This window comes from Carcharodon carcharias, chromosome 16 (assembly GCF_017639515.1).
Source record: "Carcharodon carcharias isolate sCarCar2 chromosome 16, sCarCar2.pri, whole genome shotgun sequence".
NCBI classification, from domain to species: domain Eukaryota; kingdom Metazoa; phylum Chordata; class Chondrichthyes; order Lamniformes; family Lamnidae; genus Carcharodon; species Carcharodon carcharias.
This window is the reverse complement of record NC_054482.1, coordinates 93,581,872-93,600,527: the sequence shown is the minus strand read 5'-3', so window position 1 is coordinate 93,600,527 and position 18,656 is coordinate 93,581,872. Positions and strand designations below refer to the sequence as shown.

At 41.5% G+C, this 18,656-nt stretch overlaps 1 protein-coding gene across 9 annotated transcripts in view; it reads left to right on the top strand.

Annotated features, from left to right (window-relative positions):
* The window catches only part of szt2 (SZT2 subunit of KICSTOR complex), a 247,917-nt gene that overhangs the window by 159,038 nt on the left and 70,223 nt on the right, over positions 1 to 18,656 (top strand). For all 9 annotated transcript variants that reach the window (XM_041208824.1, XM_041208825.1, XM_041208817.1 and 6 more), the window contains 5 exons: positions 3,821 to 3,918; positions 12,155 to 12,287; positions 13,214 to 13,341; positions 16,870 to 17,009; positions 17,533 to 17,715. In XM_041208824.1, coding sequence (XP_041064758.1) covers positions 3,821 to 3,918; positions 12,155 to 12,287; positions 13,214 to 13,341; positions 16,870 to 17,009; positions 17,533 to 17,715 — 682 coding nt within the window. The remainder of the gene's footprint in view (positions 1 to 3,820; positions 3,919 to 12,154; positions 12,288 to 13,213; positions 13,342 to 16,869; positions 17,010 to 17,532; positions 17,716 to 18,656) is intronic.

Below are 18,656 nucleotides of genomic sequence, written 5' to 3'. Positions count from 1 at the left end.
ACAATCAAAAACTAAGGCATACTAAGTGGTGAAAACGAGTGATAGGCCAGAGGATTGGGAATTTTTTAGGAATCAGCAGCGGTGACTAAAAAGCTAATAAAATGGGAGAAAATTGATCATGAAAGTAAATTGGCAAGAAATATAAAAACAAACAGCAATAGCTTCTACGGGTATATAAAAAGAGAGTAGCTAAAGTGAGCGTAGGACCCTTGGAGGATGCAACTTGGGAATTGATAACCGGGAACAGGGAAATGGCACATAATTTAAACCAATATTTTGCATTGGTCTTCATGGTGGAGGCCACAAAAACATTCAATGATATCAGATAAGGAAGGAGCTAATGGGAGGAAAGATCATGGCCTGAATTTTCCTGTTGGCGATTTGGGGGCGGGGCCTGCTCGCTGATGGGAAAATGATGCAGGATGACATCGGGAGAAACCCCCGACATCATCCCAGCCCCTTTAAGTTTTCAGGAAGGCGGGCGGACAGCGAAATCAGCTGTCCGCCCGCCGACGTCAAAGGCCAATTAAGGCCATTGACAGGCTAATTAAGATAATTAAAGACCTGTCCATCCAACCTTAAGGCTGGCGGGCAGGCCAGAGGCCCTAGCGGGCTTCTGATAAAGCATGAAACCTCATCCACTGGCGGGATGAGGTTTCATGTCCGTTTTTAAAAAGCCTAATAAAGTTTATGTCATTTTTATTAACATGTCCCATCTTGTGTGAAATTGTCACATGAGGGGGACATGTTAATAATTTTTTAATTTTTCTATTTTTTGACTTTTCTTACCTGTCACTAATCTCCTGAGGCAGGACTTTGCCTCAGGGAGATGTGCGCTCTTTAGTGCGCATGCGCGAAAGAGCACACTTTGACAGCTGGGGACTCCCTCCCCCCCTGCACAGGAAGCACATAGCGCTTCCTGTTGGGCAGCTCGCTTGGCGGGCCTTAATTGGCCTGTCCACTCAAAATGGCGGCAGGGGTCGGCTGCCTGCCTGCCGTTGAGCCGGTGGGGCCCGCCTGCCATCCGAAGGCAAAATTCTGCCCCATGTAACTGTTTCTTATCACAAAGGACTAAGTATTTGACAAATTAATGGGACTAAAGGCAGACAAGTCACCAGGACCTGATGGCCTGCATCCAAGGGTTTTAAACGAAGTGGCTGCAGAGGAGAGAGTGGAGGCATTGGTCGAAATATTGCAGAATTCACTGGATTCCGGGAGAGTCCCAGGGGATTGGAAAACTGCTAATATGACACCCCTTTTCAAGAAGGGAGGGAGACAAAAAGTAGAAAACTATAGGCCAGTCAGCCTAACATCTATAGTTGGGAAAATGCTGGAGTCCATTATTAAGGAAGAAATAGCAGCACATTTAGAAAAGCTTAATGCAATCAAACAGAGTCAACATGGTTTTGTGTATAAAACACTGGTGAAATTGCATAAAACACTGGCGAGGCCACAACTAGAGTATTGTGTGCAGTTCTGGTCACCACATTACCGGAAGGATATAATAGCTCTGGAGAGGGTGCAGAGGAGGTTTACGAGAATGTTGGCAGGGTTGGAAAAGTGTAGCTACAAGGAGAGATTGGATAGGTTGGGGTTATTTTCCTTAGAACAAAGAAGGCTGAAGGGTGACTTGATTGAGGTGTACAAAATTATGAGGGGAATAGATAGAGTGCACAGGATAAAATTGTTTCCCTTGGTGAAGAATTCTAGAACCAGGGGACACAGATTCAAGGTAAGTGGCAGAAGATGTGGGGGGGGACATGAGGAAGAACTTTTTTACCCACAGGGTAGTGGGTGTCTGGAATTCGCTGCCCAAGTTGGTGGTAGAGGCAGAAACTCTAAACTCTTTTAAAAAATACCTGGATCTGCACCTTAAGTGCTGTAAGCTGTAGGGCTATGGGCCGGGTGCAGGAAGGTGGGATTAGAAAGTGCACCTGGGTGTCCTCGGGCTGACATGGACAAGATGGGCCAAATGGCCTCCTTCTGTGCTGTAACTTTTCTATGGTTCTATGGAAATCATGTTTGAAAAATTTGCTAGAGTTCTTTGAGGATATAACAAGCAGAGTTGATAAGGGGGAACTGGTAGATGTAGTCTATTTGGATTTCTAGAAGGCATTCAATAAGGTGCCAGATAAAAGGTTATTGCACAAAATAGGAGATCACGGTGTTGGGGATAATGTATTAGCATGGATTGAGGATAGGCTAACACAGAAGACAGAGAGTTAGGATTAATGGGTCTTTTTTAGGTTGGAAAGAAGTAACTAGTGGAGGATGAATCCCAGGGCCTCAATTATTTACTATTTATGTATCAATGACAGAGGAGGGGGCAGAGTGTAATGTATCTAAATTCGCTGATGATATAAAAATAGGCTGTGACGAGAACATAAGGAACCTGCAAGGGGATATAGACAGGTTGAGTGAGTGGGCAAAAACTTGGCAGATGGAGCTTAATGTAGGAAAGCGTGAGGTCATATACTTTGATAGGAAAAATCAAAGGGCGGACTATTATTTAAATAGAGAGACACTCCAGAAAAGTGCAGCACAGAGGGACCTGGGTGTCCTTGTGCATAAAACACAAAAAGTTAGCATGCAGATGCAGCAAGTAATTAAGAAGGCAAATGGAATTTTGGCCTATATTGCTAGGGGGTTGGAGTTTAAAAATAGGGAAGTCTTGTTACAACTGTACAGGGTGTTGATGAGGCTGCATCTGGACTGCTGTGTACAGTTTTGGTTCCCGTTTTTAAAAAGGATATACTGGCATTGGAGGCAGTTCAAAAGAGATTCACTCGGCTGATTCCTGGGATGAAGGGATTGACTTATCAAGAATGGCTAAACAAATTAGGTCTTTATTCATTACAGTTTAGAAGAACGAGGGGTGACCTTATTGAAACGTATAAGATTCTGAGGGGGCTTAACAGACTAGATGTTGAGAAGATGCTTCCAATAGTGGAGGAATCTCGAATTAGGGGACATAGTTACAGAATAAGAGGGTACTCATCTAAACCTGAGATGCGAAGGAATTTCTTCTCTCACAGGGTATCGAATGTCTGGAATTCTCTACCCCAGAGAGTTGTGGAGGCTAGATCACTGAAAGTATTTAAAGAGGAGGTAGATAGATTTTTGAAATATCGGGGAGTTGAAGGTCACAAGGAGCTGGCACGAAAGAGGAGCTGAGGCCTGGGGCAGATCAGCTTATTGAATGGCGGGAAGGCTTGAAGGGCCAAAACAAAAACAGAATTACCTGGAAAAACTCAGCAGGTCTGGCAGCAGAGGCGGAGAAGAAAAGAGTTGACGTTTCGAGTCCTCATGACCCTTCGACAGAACATATCAGTCTACATTGTTGCTGCACTGGTACATAATGTTCATTAGGTTTTCAGCAGTTTTTTAAAAGTAGGAATGGGATTACTAATCAATATGCTGTGTCTCACTGGGTTTCCCTCTGCTAAGTATAGGTGATATGGTCATTATTTATAAAAATACCCAAGTATGTTGAGATCCAGTGCTGTGAATCAATCGCTTTGATCTTCACTCTTGTGTACACCCTCCTTTTTATCTGACTTTTATTCTCTAATTTGAGATTTTCATGCAACTGCTTAGGAGGTTTTATTGTTAAAGTATTTATTTCTATGAGAGAAGATAGTATTTAATAGTTCTCAATTATAGTGAAAATTAAGCATCTGTTCTAGTTCTAATTTACATAGACAAGTTAGAACTGACTCCTTGTAGAGCTCCAGCATGTGCATATTGCTTTGATATATCAGGTGAATACGTTGTAATAAGTAAAAAAAGGTCATTGCTATTGCCTGCTAATACTCTGCAGGAAACGGACTGGCCAGCTGGAGGAAGGAGACCTGGGATCTCTACACCCGCTCTTCCATGTCACATGTCAGCAATGGATGGCATTCATGGGTAGACTGGGTGAGTACATATTCTGGATTCTTTATATGATCCTGAACGATGGCTGAATTTGGACATGATGCACATTTTTTTATATCCAAAACTGAGCAACCCTGATAAATTAATAATAAGTTTGTCTTTTCAGAACTGTTCGTAGTTTACTCTGTGAAATGAAACATGAAACACTAGGTGTCAGCTGTGCTCAGTAGCAGCACTCTTGCCTCTGAGTCAAAACGTTGTGAGTTCAAGCCTGAACTTGAGCACATATTCTAGGCTAAAAGCAAAAAACTGCGGATGCTGGAAATCCAAAACAAAAATACCTGGAAAAACTCAGCAGATCTGGCAGCATCTGTGGAGAGGAGCACAGTTAACGTTTCGAGTCTGTTCTGTTGAAGGGTCATTTGGACTCAAAATGTTAACATAATCTAGGCTGTTCTTTGTGCAGCACAGACTCCAGGATGGTACGCTGTCTCCCTGGTGCCAGGGTCAAAGATGTCACAAAGCGGCTGCAGGACATTCTTGTGGGGGAGGGTGAACAGCTCAGAGGTCGCGGTCCACATTGGGACCAATGATGTAGGTAGAAAACGGGATGAGGTCTTGAAAGGGAATCTCAAGGTTTTCTATAAGCATATAAATAATAAAAGTGTGGTGAAAGAAAGAGTAGGACTGATTAAGGACAAAAAATGGGAACTTCCATGTGGAGGCAGGAGAAAGCAGATTTTAGGGCAATAGAAAAGGAATTATAAAGCAAGACCTCAAGAGCAGTAATCTCAGGATTACTCCCAGTGCCATGTGCTAGTGAGCATCAGAATAGGAAGATTGAGCAGTTCAACTCGTGGCTGGAGAAATGAGTTAGGAGGGAGGGCTTTAGAATTCTGAGGCATTAGAACCTTTACAAGAAGGATAGGTTATACGGGGAGGTTTGCAAGTGCTATTGGGGAGGATTTAAACTAGATTGGCAGGGGGGTGGGAGCCTGAGGGAAAATTCAGAGTGGAGAGGAAAAAAAACTGGCAGTGGGAAGGAGAGAAGTATTAACTGATGAGGATATATCAGAGAATAGGATCAAGGTAAATAGAATACTTTGAGAGTATGATAGAATTAGAGTAGGTTATAGTAAGTCAGATGGGGTCAGAGTAAGAGGGAAAGTAAAAAAGCCTAAATCAGGATTAATGTGCATGTATGCGAATGCATGGAGTGTGGTTAGTAAGATTGGTGAACGACAGGAATAAAAACAAAAATGCAGGAAAAACTCAGCAGATGCTGCCAGACCTGCTGAGTTTTACCAGCATTTTTTTAATTTCAGATTTCCAGCATCTGCAGTATTTTGCTTTCATCTTGGTGAACTACAGGCGCAGGTTGACAAATGGAACTATGATACTATTGCTATAACAGAGACCTGGTTCAAAAAAGGGCAGGACTGGATGTTAAATATTCCTGGGTGCAAGGTGTTTAGGAGAGACAGGGAAGGAAGAAAAGGGAGGTGGAGTGACAGTATTGATTAAAGGTGGCATTACAGTACTGGAGAGAGAGGATGTTCCAGAGGGGTCAAAGATGAAATCTCTCTGGCTATAGGTAAGTAATGAAAAAGATGCAATAATGTTGATCAGTGTAGGATATAGACCACCAACTAGTGGAAGGGATGTAGGGAACAAATTTGCAAAGAAATTACAAAGAAGTGCAAGAATTATAGAGTAATTATTATGGGGCACTTCAATTATCCAAAAATAGACTGGAATAAGAACAGTGCAAAGGGACAAGAGAGCTGAGAGTTCCTGAGAGTTCAAGATCATTTTCTGCAGCAGTATGTTTCTGGTCCAACAAGAGGGCAGGCACTGTTGGACCTGGTTTTAGGGAATGCGTTGGCCCAAGTGGATCAAATATTATTGGGAGAGCATTTAGAGGACATTGACCATTGTATCGTAAGGCTTAGGTTGTCCATGGAAAAGGACAAGGAACAATCCAGAGCAGGGATAATTAATTGGGGGAAAGCCAACTGGTTGGGATGAGACTGCATCCGAGTTAAGTAAGTTGAAATCAACTATTGGCAGAAAACATGGTGGCTGAATAATGGGCCATCTTCAAAGAAACAGTATTGCAAGCAATGTTAAGGTATATTCCCTTGAAAGGGAAAGGAAGGACAAATGAATCCAGAGTGTCCTGGATGACTAGAGAGATAGAGGCGAAGATGAAAAGGAAGAAGTGTACGTACAACAGATATCATGTAGCAAATACAATGGAGAATCGGGCTGAGTACAGAAAGATGAGAGGGAAAGTGAAAAAATAAAAGCAAGGAAAGAGCTAACATGAAAGGGAATCTCAAGGTTTTCTATAAGCATATAAGTAATAAAAGTGGGTAAAAGAAAGAGTAGGACCGATTAGGGACAAAAAAAGGGAACTTCCATGTGGAGGCAGGAGAAATAACGGAGGTATTAAATGAGTACTTTGCATCTGTCTTTACCAAGGAAGAAGGTGCTACCGAGGTTGAGGTGCGAGAGGAGGTAACTGTTACCAGAAGAATTTACAATTGAGAAGGAGGAGTTGTTAGAAAGGCTATCTTTACATAAAATAGATAAGGTACCAGGACCAGATGAGATGCATCCAAGGCTACCGAGGGAAGTGAGAATGGAAATTACATAGGCAGTAGTGATAACCTTCCAGTTTTCATAGACATAGGGGTGATGCCAGATGTCTGGGGAATTGCAAAGTCAAAAAGGGGTGCAAGGATAAAGCCAGCAACTACAGACCAGTCAGTTTGACTTCACTGGTAAGGAAACTTCTGGAAACGATAGTTTGGGAAAAAATCAATAGTCACTTAGACAAACGCAGGGTATTTAAGGAAAACCAGCATGGATTCATTAAGGGAAAATCATGTTTAACAAACTTGCTGGCATTTTTTGGGGAGGCAATAGCAAAGGTTGATAAGGGCAATGCTGTTGATGAGGTTTATATGGATTTTCAAAAGGCATTTGATGTGGTGCCACACTACAGACCTGCAAGCAGAATTCCAGTTCATGGAATAAAATGGAAAGTAGGCACTTGGATGAGAAATTGGCTGAGTGACAGGAAACAGAGAGTAGTGATAAATGGTTGTTTTTCAGATTGGAGGTAGGTTTGTAATGGAGTTCCCCAGGGGTCACTGTTGGGACCCTTGCTCTTCCTGATATATATTAATGACCTAGACTGTAGTGTTCAGACATAATTTCAAAATTTGAAGCTGATATGAAGATTGGAAACATTTTCAACTGTGATGAGGATAACTGGGAACTTCAAAAGGACATAGATATGTTGGCGAATTGGGCAGGCGAGTGCTAGATGAAGCTCATTGCAGAGAAGTGTGAGGTCATTCATTTTGACAGGAAGAATATGGAGAGAGTATAAAAGAAAGGGAGAAATTGTAAAGGAAGTACATGAACAGGGGGACCTCTGTGTATATGTACATAAGGCATTGGAAATGGCAGGACATGTTGAGAAAGCTGTTAGTAAAGCATATAGTATCTTAGGCTTTATTAATAGGGGCATTGAGTGCTTTATTAATAGCGGCATTGAGTGCAAGAATAAGGAGGTCATGGTGAACTTGTATAACACACTAGTTAGGCCTCATTTGGAGTACTGGGTCCAGTTCTGGATGCCATACTTGAGGAAGGATGTGAAGACAGAGGAGATTCACAAGAATGATTCCAGGGATAAAGAACTATTGCCATGAGGATAGATTGGAGAGGTTGGGACTGTGCTCCCCTTGGAGAAAAGAAGGCTGAGAAGCGACTTGATAGAGTATGGACAAGGTAAATAGTGAGAAACTGTTCCCACTCAAGAGAGCATTAAGAACGAGAGGGCACAGATTCAAAATAATTGGCAAAAGGAGTAAATGTGATGTGAGGAAAATTTTTTTGACCCAGAGGGTGGTTGGAGTCTCGAACGAACTTCCTGAGAGGGTGGTGGAGGCAGGTTTGAATGAGGTATTCAAAAGGGAATTAGATGGCTAACTGGAAAGAATGAATGTGCAAGATTATGGGGATAAGGCAGGAGAGTGGGACAAGGTGGAATGCTCTCAGAGCCAGTGCAGAATCGATGGTCTGAATGGCCTCCTTCTGGACGGTAAAGATTCTGTGATACTGAGGAGTGCTGCGCTGTCTTTCAGAAGTAACATTAAGACAAGGCCCTGTATTCCCCCCTTCCCTTCAGGTGGATATGGAAGATTCCATGGCACTGTTTCAAAGAAGAGCAGGGAAGTTTCTCTAGGTTTCATGGCCAACGTTTCTCTCTCAGATAGTCTCATGGATGTTTACAGCACAGAAGGAGGCCATTTGCCCATCGTGTCCATGCCAGTCAACAAAGATCTGACTACACTAATCCCATTTTCCAGCACTTGGCCCATAGCCCTGGAGACTATGGCAAAGCAAGTGAATATCTAAATAGTTCTCAAATGTTACAAGAGTTTTTGACTCAACCACCCTTTCAGGCAGTGAGTTCCAGTCTCCCACCACCCTCTGTGTAAAAAAATTTCTCCCCAACTCCCCTCTTAGCCTTCTACCTCTTACCTTAAATCTATGCCCCCTGGTCATTGACCCTCTACTAATAAAAAAAAGTGCCTTTGTATCCATCCTACCTATGCCCCTCGTAATATTATACACCTCTATCAGGTCCCCTCTCAACCTTCGATGCTCCAAGGAAAACAACCCCAGCCTATCGAACCTTTCCTCATAGCTCAGACCCTCCAGCCCAGGCAGCATCCTGGTAAATCTCCTCTGCACCCTCTCCAGTACAATCACACCCTTCCTATAATGTGGTGACCAGAACTGCACTGAGTACTCCAGCTGTGGCTTAACCAGCATTTTATTACAATTCCAGCATAATCTCCCTGCTCTCATATTCTATGCCTTGGCTAGTAAAGGCAAGTATCCCATATGTCTTAACCACCTTATCTACCTGCCCTGCTACCTTCAGGGATCTGTGGAAATGCACACCATCTGATCGTCAGTACTTTCCAGGGTCCTACCATTCATAGTGTAAATCCTTGCCTTGTTAGACCTCCCCAAGTGCGTTACGTCACACTTTTCTGGGTTGAATTCCATTTGCCACTGCTCTGCCCACCTGACCAATCCATTGATCTCCTCCTGCAGTTTACGACTATCTTCCTCACTATTTACCACCCTACCAATTTTCGTGTCATCCGCGAACTTCTTGATCATACCCCCTACTATTAAGACTCAATCATTTATGTGCACCACAAACAGCAAGGGCCCCAGCACTGAGCCCTGTGGAACCCCACTGGAAACACAGAATTCCAGTCACAAAAACATCCCTCTACAATCACCCTCTGCTTCCTGCCTCTCAGCCAATTTTGGATCCAACTTGCCACTTTGCCTTGGATCCCATGGGCTCTTACTTTCTTGACCAGTTTGCCATGAGGGACCTTATCAAAAGCCTTGCTAAAGTCAATGTAGACCATGTCAACTGCATTACCCTCATCAATGCTCCTGGTTACCACCTCAAAAAATTCAATCAAATTTGTCAAACACAACCTTCCCTTAACAAATCCATGCTGAATATCCCTGATTAATCCGTGACTCGCCAATTGCAGATATTTCCTGTCCCTCAGAATACTTTCTAGTAACTTCCCCACCACCGAGGTTAGGCTGTAATTTCCTGGTCTCTCCCTTTTTTAATAATGGGATAAAGTTAGCAGTCCTCCGGTCCTCTGGCACCTCACCTGTGGCCAGAGAGGATTTAAAAATTACTGCCAGGGCCCCTGATATCTCTTCCTTTGCTTCCCTTGACAGCCTGGGATACATTTGGGCCTGCGGATTTATCCACCTTTAAGGCCGCTAAATGCACTAGTACCTCCTCTCTCTCTATGTTAATTTCCTCTAATGTTTCACAGTCCTCCATCCTGATGTTTATACCTGCGTTGTCCTTTTCCATTGTGAAGACTGATGCATGGTCATTTATTTAATTCCTGTTTGTGAGTGCTTGCTGTTTGCAAATTGGCTGTCTCACTTCCTACACTTCTTTGGCTGGGAAGCACTTTTGGATGTCCTGAGCATGTGATGAGGCACCACATAAATGCAAGTTTGTTCCTTCAAAGATTAAAGGTAAACGACATTATTCTTTGTAGATGAGCTGAAATGCCAAACTGATTTATTTATTATTGTGATAAGGGCTGTGGGACCTAGGCATAAGTGTAGAAAATGAAAGTCAATGGCATTTCCCTGTCTGTGATGCTTCTGGGACCACGATACATTTAGATGTATAAAGATGGGCATTTAATTAATGTTTACTGGGTCTTGGATGCACAGCTTAATGGTACTCATCCATCTTTTTGTCCACTAACAGAACATGTTGGTAAAATTGTAGGCCTGAATTGGTTAGAATCCATTCATCTCCCCTTCAATTACTTCAATTAAAATACAAATCTTTTCAAGTCCGGCTGTGTGGAGCTGCAGGTGCAATAAACTACAGCTGACTCAGTGATGTTTATGACCGCAGTGATTGCATTAGTCTCTCTTCAACACTGATTATCCAGCTTTAGCAAGGATGAACCTCAGCTGTGGAATAATCGACATGCACCAGTGTCTGGAGATCTGGTTAATACTTAACCAATAACCTACAGACTTGTTCTCAAGTTTTTCTTTTTGCTAACCTCGCTGCCCTCTAAATGCCGTTAAGCCATTGTTCTGTTGTTTAATCAAGAAAGGGTGAAATTGGTCTGTCTTTGTGAGTGAAGCACATGTAGAGGAAGTTCAATGAAATTCTAAAATAGTTTGCAATTAACAGGCATGAGTAAACTTTCAAAGGTTGTTGAACAGTGGCCTAGATCTATATCATAATTTGCTCCATCATCTTAGATACCTCATGGTGGTCCGAAACAAAAACAGAATTACCTGGAAAAACTCAGCAGGTCTGGCAGCATTGGCGGAGAAGAAAAGAGTTGACGTTTCGAGTCCTCATGACCCTTCAGTTTATACCTAGTGGTGGTGTTTAATTTGTGTCCCAGTTTAAACAACTAATGCTTTTTGGGGAGTGAATCCTTATGGCAAAACAAAAACAGAATTACCTGGAAAAACTCAGCAGGTCTGGCAGCATCGGCGGAGAAGAAAAGAGTTGACGTTTCGAGTCCTCATGACCCTTCGACAGAGTTCTGTCGAAGTTTTTCCAGGTAATTCTGTTTTTGTTTTGGATTTCCAGCATCCGCAATTTTTTGTTTTAATCCTTATGGCAGACTGGTTATTGCAGGGAGAAAACTGTTAGGGTGATTTAGTATATCAGCTCATTTGGTTGTGATCTTTCTTGATTTACTGGAAGTTGTTAACTTGTGGGCTCGACTGTGAACATCCCAGAAGCAGGGGCTTTTTAAAGTTGTATGTACCATCTGTGAGAAACTTAACAGGCAAGGTGACCCCTTCTGAAATGAAAGGACAGAAAGATGCAACCTACCAATATATAATGAAGTAAGAGATGAAGAAGCCTAGAAAGCTCTCTGATGTTGGCTTTAATAGAATCCTTACCTGTTGTCGTTGCACACTCATTCAGATTATCTGAAGTAGCACCCTATGATATGTCAAGAGTATGTCTAATGACTTGTTCTGATAGTTTGAGTAGGATTCAGAGGGAGCTGTTAATAATTATTGGTGTGGTGACAGCGCAATCAACTGCAATCCAAATGCATTATGACTATCGATAATCTATAGATAAATACAACTCTTGCATTACTACAACTTGCTAATAAAAGGAACTTAAAAGCTGGTTTACTGATTTAATTTCATTTGAAGTTGATAGTTATTTATAGAAGTGCTTTAAGATCGAATAATATTGTGGCCTGCAGCTCTTAAGCGTACAGTCTTGATAAAGTTGTTTGATGATTGCTTATGCACACAGGGTGCCAAAAAGTTTACGGAGCTTTGCATGGCTTCATCCATATTTTAAGGATACTCTTGTTGTGTCCCCAACCCCACAATTCCAGGAGTGGTAGGCAAGTAACCTGCCTATGTGCTCTTGAACCAACTGCTAGGATGGGTGCTAGAGTGGCTTAAGTTTCCCAATTTTCTTGTGAGAAAATATTTTACTTTCAATTGACACTTCTTCACAATGATACAGCAAAAGTCTTGGAACGTGTCATATTGGGGAGTTCCTGGCTTGCATCTAATCTTACAGCTCCCATGAGCTGCACCACCATTTCACTTTACTGTGTTATCCTTGATGCTTTGAAATGACTCAGTCCTAGTATTGGCTTATCATGTGCCTCATTTTCTCTTGCAGGGTGTCCCTCCGTTCAGCAGTGTTCAGTTGATATTGGCTCCCGATTTCTACTCAGCTCCATTCTCACCGAGATTGTGAATTTGACCAGCAGTCTTGCCACTGACACCACTGTCAAAATCTTTGAAAAAATTAGGTAAGTTTCAGTTGATTTATGGTATCGGCTGTAGGAAGTTATTATGTTTTGGGACTCTGTGCACTCATCTCTGTTTGAATTCAAGTCAAAGTAATACAGAAATAGTGCTAATCTTTTGTATTCTGAATAGATAGAGCAGCCAAAAGACACTTTGTGTGAAGGTTTTCTCTGCATGCTTTGTATTGTTCGTGCTCTAGGCTTCGCTTGCTGTGGGCCTGTCACTCTTGCCAACTTGAGGTTTGTTGCATGTATGAATGCGCATCATTGTAAATGGGTCCCTATCTCTCTGCCTTTCTCTTCTGCTTCTACCCACCCAAGCAGAATGCAACCTATAGTTATCAGTGGAAATTAAATTATGCCCACAATCTCTCAGAATTTGAAACAGATGTATGCAGCTAAGATGTCAGAGACTTGCCTGGCTAAAGTGCTTTTCAAGTGCTGCAGCACCGAGTGTGTGCATTCTGCTGCAAAAGTGTTACAGAATTCTGCAATTAATTATGCTTTGCTTGGGTTTGGATAATGGGTGCTACGTTTTTCTGTTTTCATATGGAGTAGTATAGGCTGGTCGTTGTGGCTTCAAATTAATTGCCAGCTTCATAAGGATGAGGGCATAGCTTGAGTGAGAAATTCCATCCCCCCAACTACCCCCTTTCTTAGTGGCTGTGCCTTCAATCTCCTGGGCCTCAACTCTGGGATTTCATTCCTTAACCTCTATACCTCCAAACCCCTCACACCCTTAAGACCCTCCTCAAAATCCACTACCCGAACAAAGCTTTTGGTCACCTGTTCTATAATTTAAAAGTTGTTGTCATCATTGTTCCAGAAAGACTGTAGGAGATTACAGCCACAAGATTGTTAATTCTTCAGAGGTTATGCATTTTCTGAATCAAACTTTGTCTGTTTTCTCCCTTTCTTTGTTATTGTAGTTCTCCACATGGTTCCACTTTCCTGCCATATTCTCTCAGTCAACACTCGAGTACCCGTCCTGGTTCTGCTAGACAGTTCATTCTAATTGGGCGAAATTTCCACCAGTGGCGTTACAGTACAGAACAAGGTATGGATGTGTTGTAAATAGTATTGGTTTGGTTTGGGCCTCCTTTTGCAAATCAAGTTAGCAGGTGACAACAAAGTACAACTCCAGATTAATCTTTGCACTGATCTGTTTGGCAGACAGAATTTAGTCGTAGTCAGATGTTAAATGAAGCTGATCACTTCATACCTTCAGATTCACTCGCTGAGATAAACTATAAGATTTGGGTTTTCATACTTAAATACCATGGGAGAGGTTGACTAGTTGGAATGCAGTCAATACTGACAAAATTAGAATCCCAGCCAACTGCTGGCAGTGTTTTAAAGAGGAAAATAATGCACATTAAGCATTGCCTTTGCACAACTGGAACCAAGGTTCCTGAAGGAGGGATGATCATTTTGCCCTGGGAACTGAGCAGTTTTGCATGTTGCTTTTGTCACTGGAACAAAGATTTGAACCCAGACGTGTGGAGATGAAAGTCTCCTTGCTTTCTGGTGACTGTTAATTATGACGTGTGGCAGAGGGCGAAGGAAAAGAAAGTCATTATAAATGTATCGGAATGTCCAATTTGAAATTTAAAAATACATAGTTAGGATCCTTGGAATATTTAAATTGAATAATTATGTTAGCTTTTCGTGCTGAGAAGTCAGAATTTTTCTTATGCATAATAAATTGCATCCCAGTGAATGGCTTTGAGCACACTGTGAGAAATTACCTTGTCCCAGACTGTCTCGATGTCTCATTCTAAAATAAAGTTTAATAATAGATATATCATGGACCATTTTCAAACGTAGTGCTCATAAAAAAGTGTCTAATTGAAGCAATCAATCAATTTGGTATGGATTGTAACACAATAGGGGTAATAAATTACAGAAGATAAGATCTTGTGCATTAAATCAACTTACTTACCTATCCGTTTGCTGAGTGAATTCTCTTCTTTCGTATTGAAACCTCTTTGTCCCCTAGTGAGTGCCAAGTACTTGAGTGTCATGACTGTTTTTCTCTGTCATGCCCTGCTGTGCTGTGCCTGCTCATATTTAATGTGCCTACAGTTGACTGTGATGGTGATGAGAGCAGACCTTTGGTAAATAATGTCAAACGTAAGTTTCACCAGATGTTTTTTATGGTGATTATGGTGGTGGGTTAGACCATAAGACCATAAGACATAGGAGCAGAAATTAGGCCAATCGGCCCATCGAGTCTGTTAGGCTTTTTAAAGAATATCAGAATGTTATGCTGTTCAGGCTAGGTAATTAGGCACAGTCTACGAAGGACCATAAACATCTCTCAATTAGAGACAATTGGTCATATAGTTTGAGTGGCACCACTCTACATCAAACATAGAACAATGCAAGGAGGCAGGCCTCCATGAACTACCACAGCCAGCAAAGATATTGAACCAGCACTTTTGGTGTCACTCTGCACTACACTACAGCCATCTAGCCAACTGAGCTAACCTACTGCTGCTCTTGTTAAGACAGTTTATAATTTGTATATCTCACTGAGGCCACAATGTGGGAGTGTAACAAATTGGAATGTCATATTTGTGCACTAGAAGATATGCCGCTGAGATTAAGAACATAAGATATCGGAGAAGGCATAGGTCATTCGGCCTTTGGAGCCTGCTTCAATACTACCATGTCTGATCTTCTACCTCAGCTCCACTTTCCTGCCCACTCCCCATAGCCCTTGATTTCCTAAGACCAAAAGTAGATTGAGTTTGGTCTTAAATATACTCAAGATCGCAACGTATGTCATACACTTAATATTATTGCTCATTTTCCCATTGAAAATGACCATATGTATATAGAGCGGCAACAGAAATCACCCCAAGTATATTTGATTCACCAAACATTGTGGAGAAGTGATAACTTCCACATGTCTCCATGCAGCTATAATTATTTTGCACTGTTCCTGTTTCTGTTCGTGTTATTGTTTGCATCATGGAAGTGCAGCACTGAAAAGCTACAGTTTTATTAGTGAACAACAGCTCACTAAGGCTAGTGAGGCTAGAATAAGGCTAGAATTGTCCTACGTCCCTTCTCTGCTAAGCAATTTTTCTTTGCTAACGGGATTTTAGAACCAAATGTGTAATGTGGAAGGCTATGAGCTCCGACACCAACCCGGCTGAGTTGCTGAAGACCTGTGCTCCAGAACGAGCCACGTCCCTAGCTAACCTGTTCCTGTAGAGCTACAACACTGCCATCTATATGGTAATACAAAAAATTGCGCAGCTGTATCCTGCCGGTAAAAAACTGAACAAATCTAACCAGACCCTGTTAACTCACTTCCGTTCATTAGGGAAGAGATGGAATGAGTAGTCAACTATGCCATGAAGCAGCATTTATTCACAAAAAACTTGCTCACTCGTGTTCAGTTTGGGTTCTGTCAGGTCCACTCGGCTTCAGACCTTGTTGCTGTCTAGGCCCAAACATGGACTTGCGTTAAATTCCAGAGATGAGTTATGAGTGACTGTCCTTGAAATCAAGACCGAGGTTAACTGAATGGAGCACTGAGGAGACTTAGTAAAACTGAAATCAGTAGGAATTGGGGAAAAACTCTCCGGTTGCTGGATTCATACCTAGCACAAAGGAACTTGGTTGTGTTCGTTGGAGGCCAATTATCTCAGTCCCAGGACATCGCTACATGAGTTTCCCTGGGCTGCAGCTTAGAGCCCAGCTAGCTTCAGCTGCATCATCAATGAATTCCTTCATTCATAAGGTCAGGATTAGAACCGTACTTTGAGTGCACATAATACAGCTCCATTCGTAATTCCTTGGAAAATGAAGCAGTTCGTGCAACAATATCCGGACAACATCTGGGGTTAAGCTAATAAGTAGCAACTAACTTTTGTACCACACAACTGCCAGTCATTGACCATCTTCAACATGAGTATAACTACCATTCATTTTTATTCAATGGCATAAAAGTGCCTCATCACCCTGGGGTCACCAAAGCGAAATAAATATCATGGCTACAAGAGCATGCCAGAGGGTGGGTATTTTGTGTCCAGCGATTTCCTCAAATCAGTGAAGTTTGTTTGTGATTTAATTCAGGCTTTTTTCTTTCTTCACCTTTGTCAGTGAGTTGTCTACATTGCCCACCATTCGAAAGCAAGATGTCAGGCAGGTGATCTATTCCTTTGGCCCTCCCTATTCTGTCAAACGCCTGACTTCATGGAAATGAGTTGGAGTGTCCATCTGATTTTTTTTTTTAAAACATCCCTTGCAGTGATTTATACTTGTCTTTCACCCTGATGCTTCCACATGATGAAATAGCTAAAATAGGTAACTATCCTTCTGGGAAATCAAAAGTGCAATCCAGTTTACCGCTCTGCAATGACAGGTTGGAATTCCAATATGTTGTAATGCCTGATTTGCTTTTCTAGTTTTAAGGATATGAAGGTGCTAGTTCTGCAAATCAAATTTGAATTGTTCTTTTTGTTAATTACTTGAAAATCCAGTCTATGTAAAAAAAAGATGAGCTTCTTACAGTTTTGTAGTGTTCTAACAATGTTACTTTTCTCTCTCTCACACAAAATAAAATATAAAGCTCACAAGGGGTTTCAGAGGTTTGAGGCTGTGGAGTTCAGTACTGCTGAGAAATCAAGCGACCCCTCAAGTCCAGGAATTAGTGGGAAGGGTATGGTCCCCCGGCAGCGATTCCTCATAATTGACATCATTGATAAGAAGGTATTCAAGCATGAAGCTCGTTAAGTTCCTTTACCGCTACAGTAAGATTATGATGTTGAAACTCCTCTTGGTGATTAAATTTCCCAGAAATGTAACTAAGTACAAAACAAGATTTCTTGTTCAATTCTTGTGTCAATTTTTAAAAATAAAATTGACGGCAGGAATTTCACCTTGTATATCTCCTAAAATATAACTACCGTATATTAATATAATTTTTATTTATAATTCATGTTTCGGTTTACATTATAAGAGAAATAAGAAATGCTGCAAAGGCACAGTAATTCTATCAATGCTTGTAAAAAGGAAAGACCGGTTCCCATTTTAGGTGTAAACCCTATGCCCCAAAGTGATAAATCTATCTTTTTACTTTTCACTATGTTAATGGTCCTGCTGTGTATTTCCGGTATTTAAGTGTCTTCCCTTAAAATGTTTTTATTTATTGTTTTACCCCCTTTTTTGAGAATTCTCCCTCTATTTACTGTATGCATTGTTTTTGTATGCTGATGTGCTCTCACTTTTCCAGTTAATCTTGTACACCTATAACTGGTCAGTGGATCTGGGAGTTTCATTGAATCGAGGATTGATTCGTCTTATTCAGTGGCAGAATGCACGCTCTCACGTGGTACACTGCCTGCTCAGTCAAAAAATGGGGCTCTTCCATCACTACTGTTTTGCTGACACACCTGTATATGATGACTCTAAACAGGTAATGTACTTCACAGCCATCATAATGAATGTTATCTTACAAGCCTGTAGAATGTAGGTTATCAGTTTTATAAATCACTTTCATCAGTAATTGATGCCATCATCTTCAAATATGACCTTATGCTTTTTTCTGTTGGAAATAAAGGATATATGTTGTCTGAGTATAATAGGAGGAAGAGGAAAACAGAGTGTGAATGTAACAGGAGCAAAAATGTAATGAATGTAGAAGTGACGTATTTTGTGAACACTTGAGTGAAAGGATAACCTGTGTAGTGGAATGTCTGGAATGAATGTAAGATGGGAAACTGATATGTCTGTTAAAAGCATGTCAAAGCATACTTTCTGGCTTGATTAGTGCAGATAGAAATAAATAAATACAATTTGATAGCCATTACAGAGACATGGCTACAGCATGACATAGATTGGAACCTGATTATTGAAGGGTATGTGACATTTAGGAAGGACAGGAAGTTGGTAAAAGGAGGAAGGGTGGCTCTGTTAATTGATGATGTTATTAGCACATTAGCGAGGGATGACCTAAGTTCAGGAAACCAGGATGTAGAAGCATTTTGGGTTGGGATAAGGAATGATAAAGGCAAGAAGTCACTTGTGGGAGTGGTGTACAGGCTTCTTAATTGTAACTAAAGAGTAGGACAGAGTATAAAAGAAGAGATAATGGGAGCTTGCCAGAAAGGTACAGCAATAAACATGGGGGATTTTAATCTACATATAGACTGGAAAAACCAGATGGGCAAAGGTAGCATAGTTGGAGTTTTTTTGGGACAGTTTCTTACAGCAGCACGCCTGGAGCCAATCAGAGAGCAGGCTATACTAGACCTGGCATTGAGCAGTGAGATAAGATCAATTGATAACCTCCTAGTAAAGGCACCCCTAGTTAGCAGCGATCATAATATGATTGAATTTTACATTCATTTTGAGGGA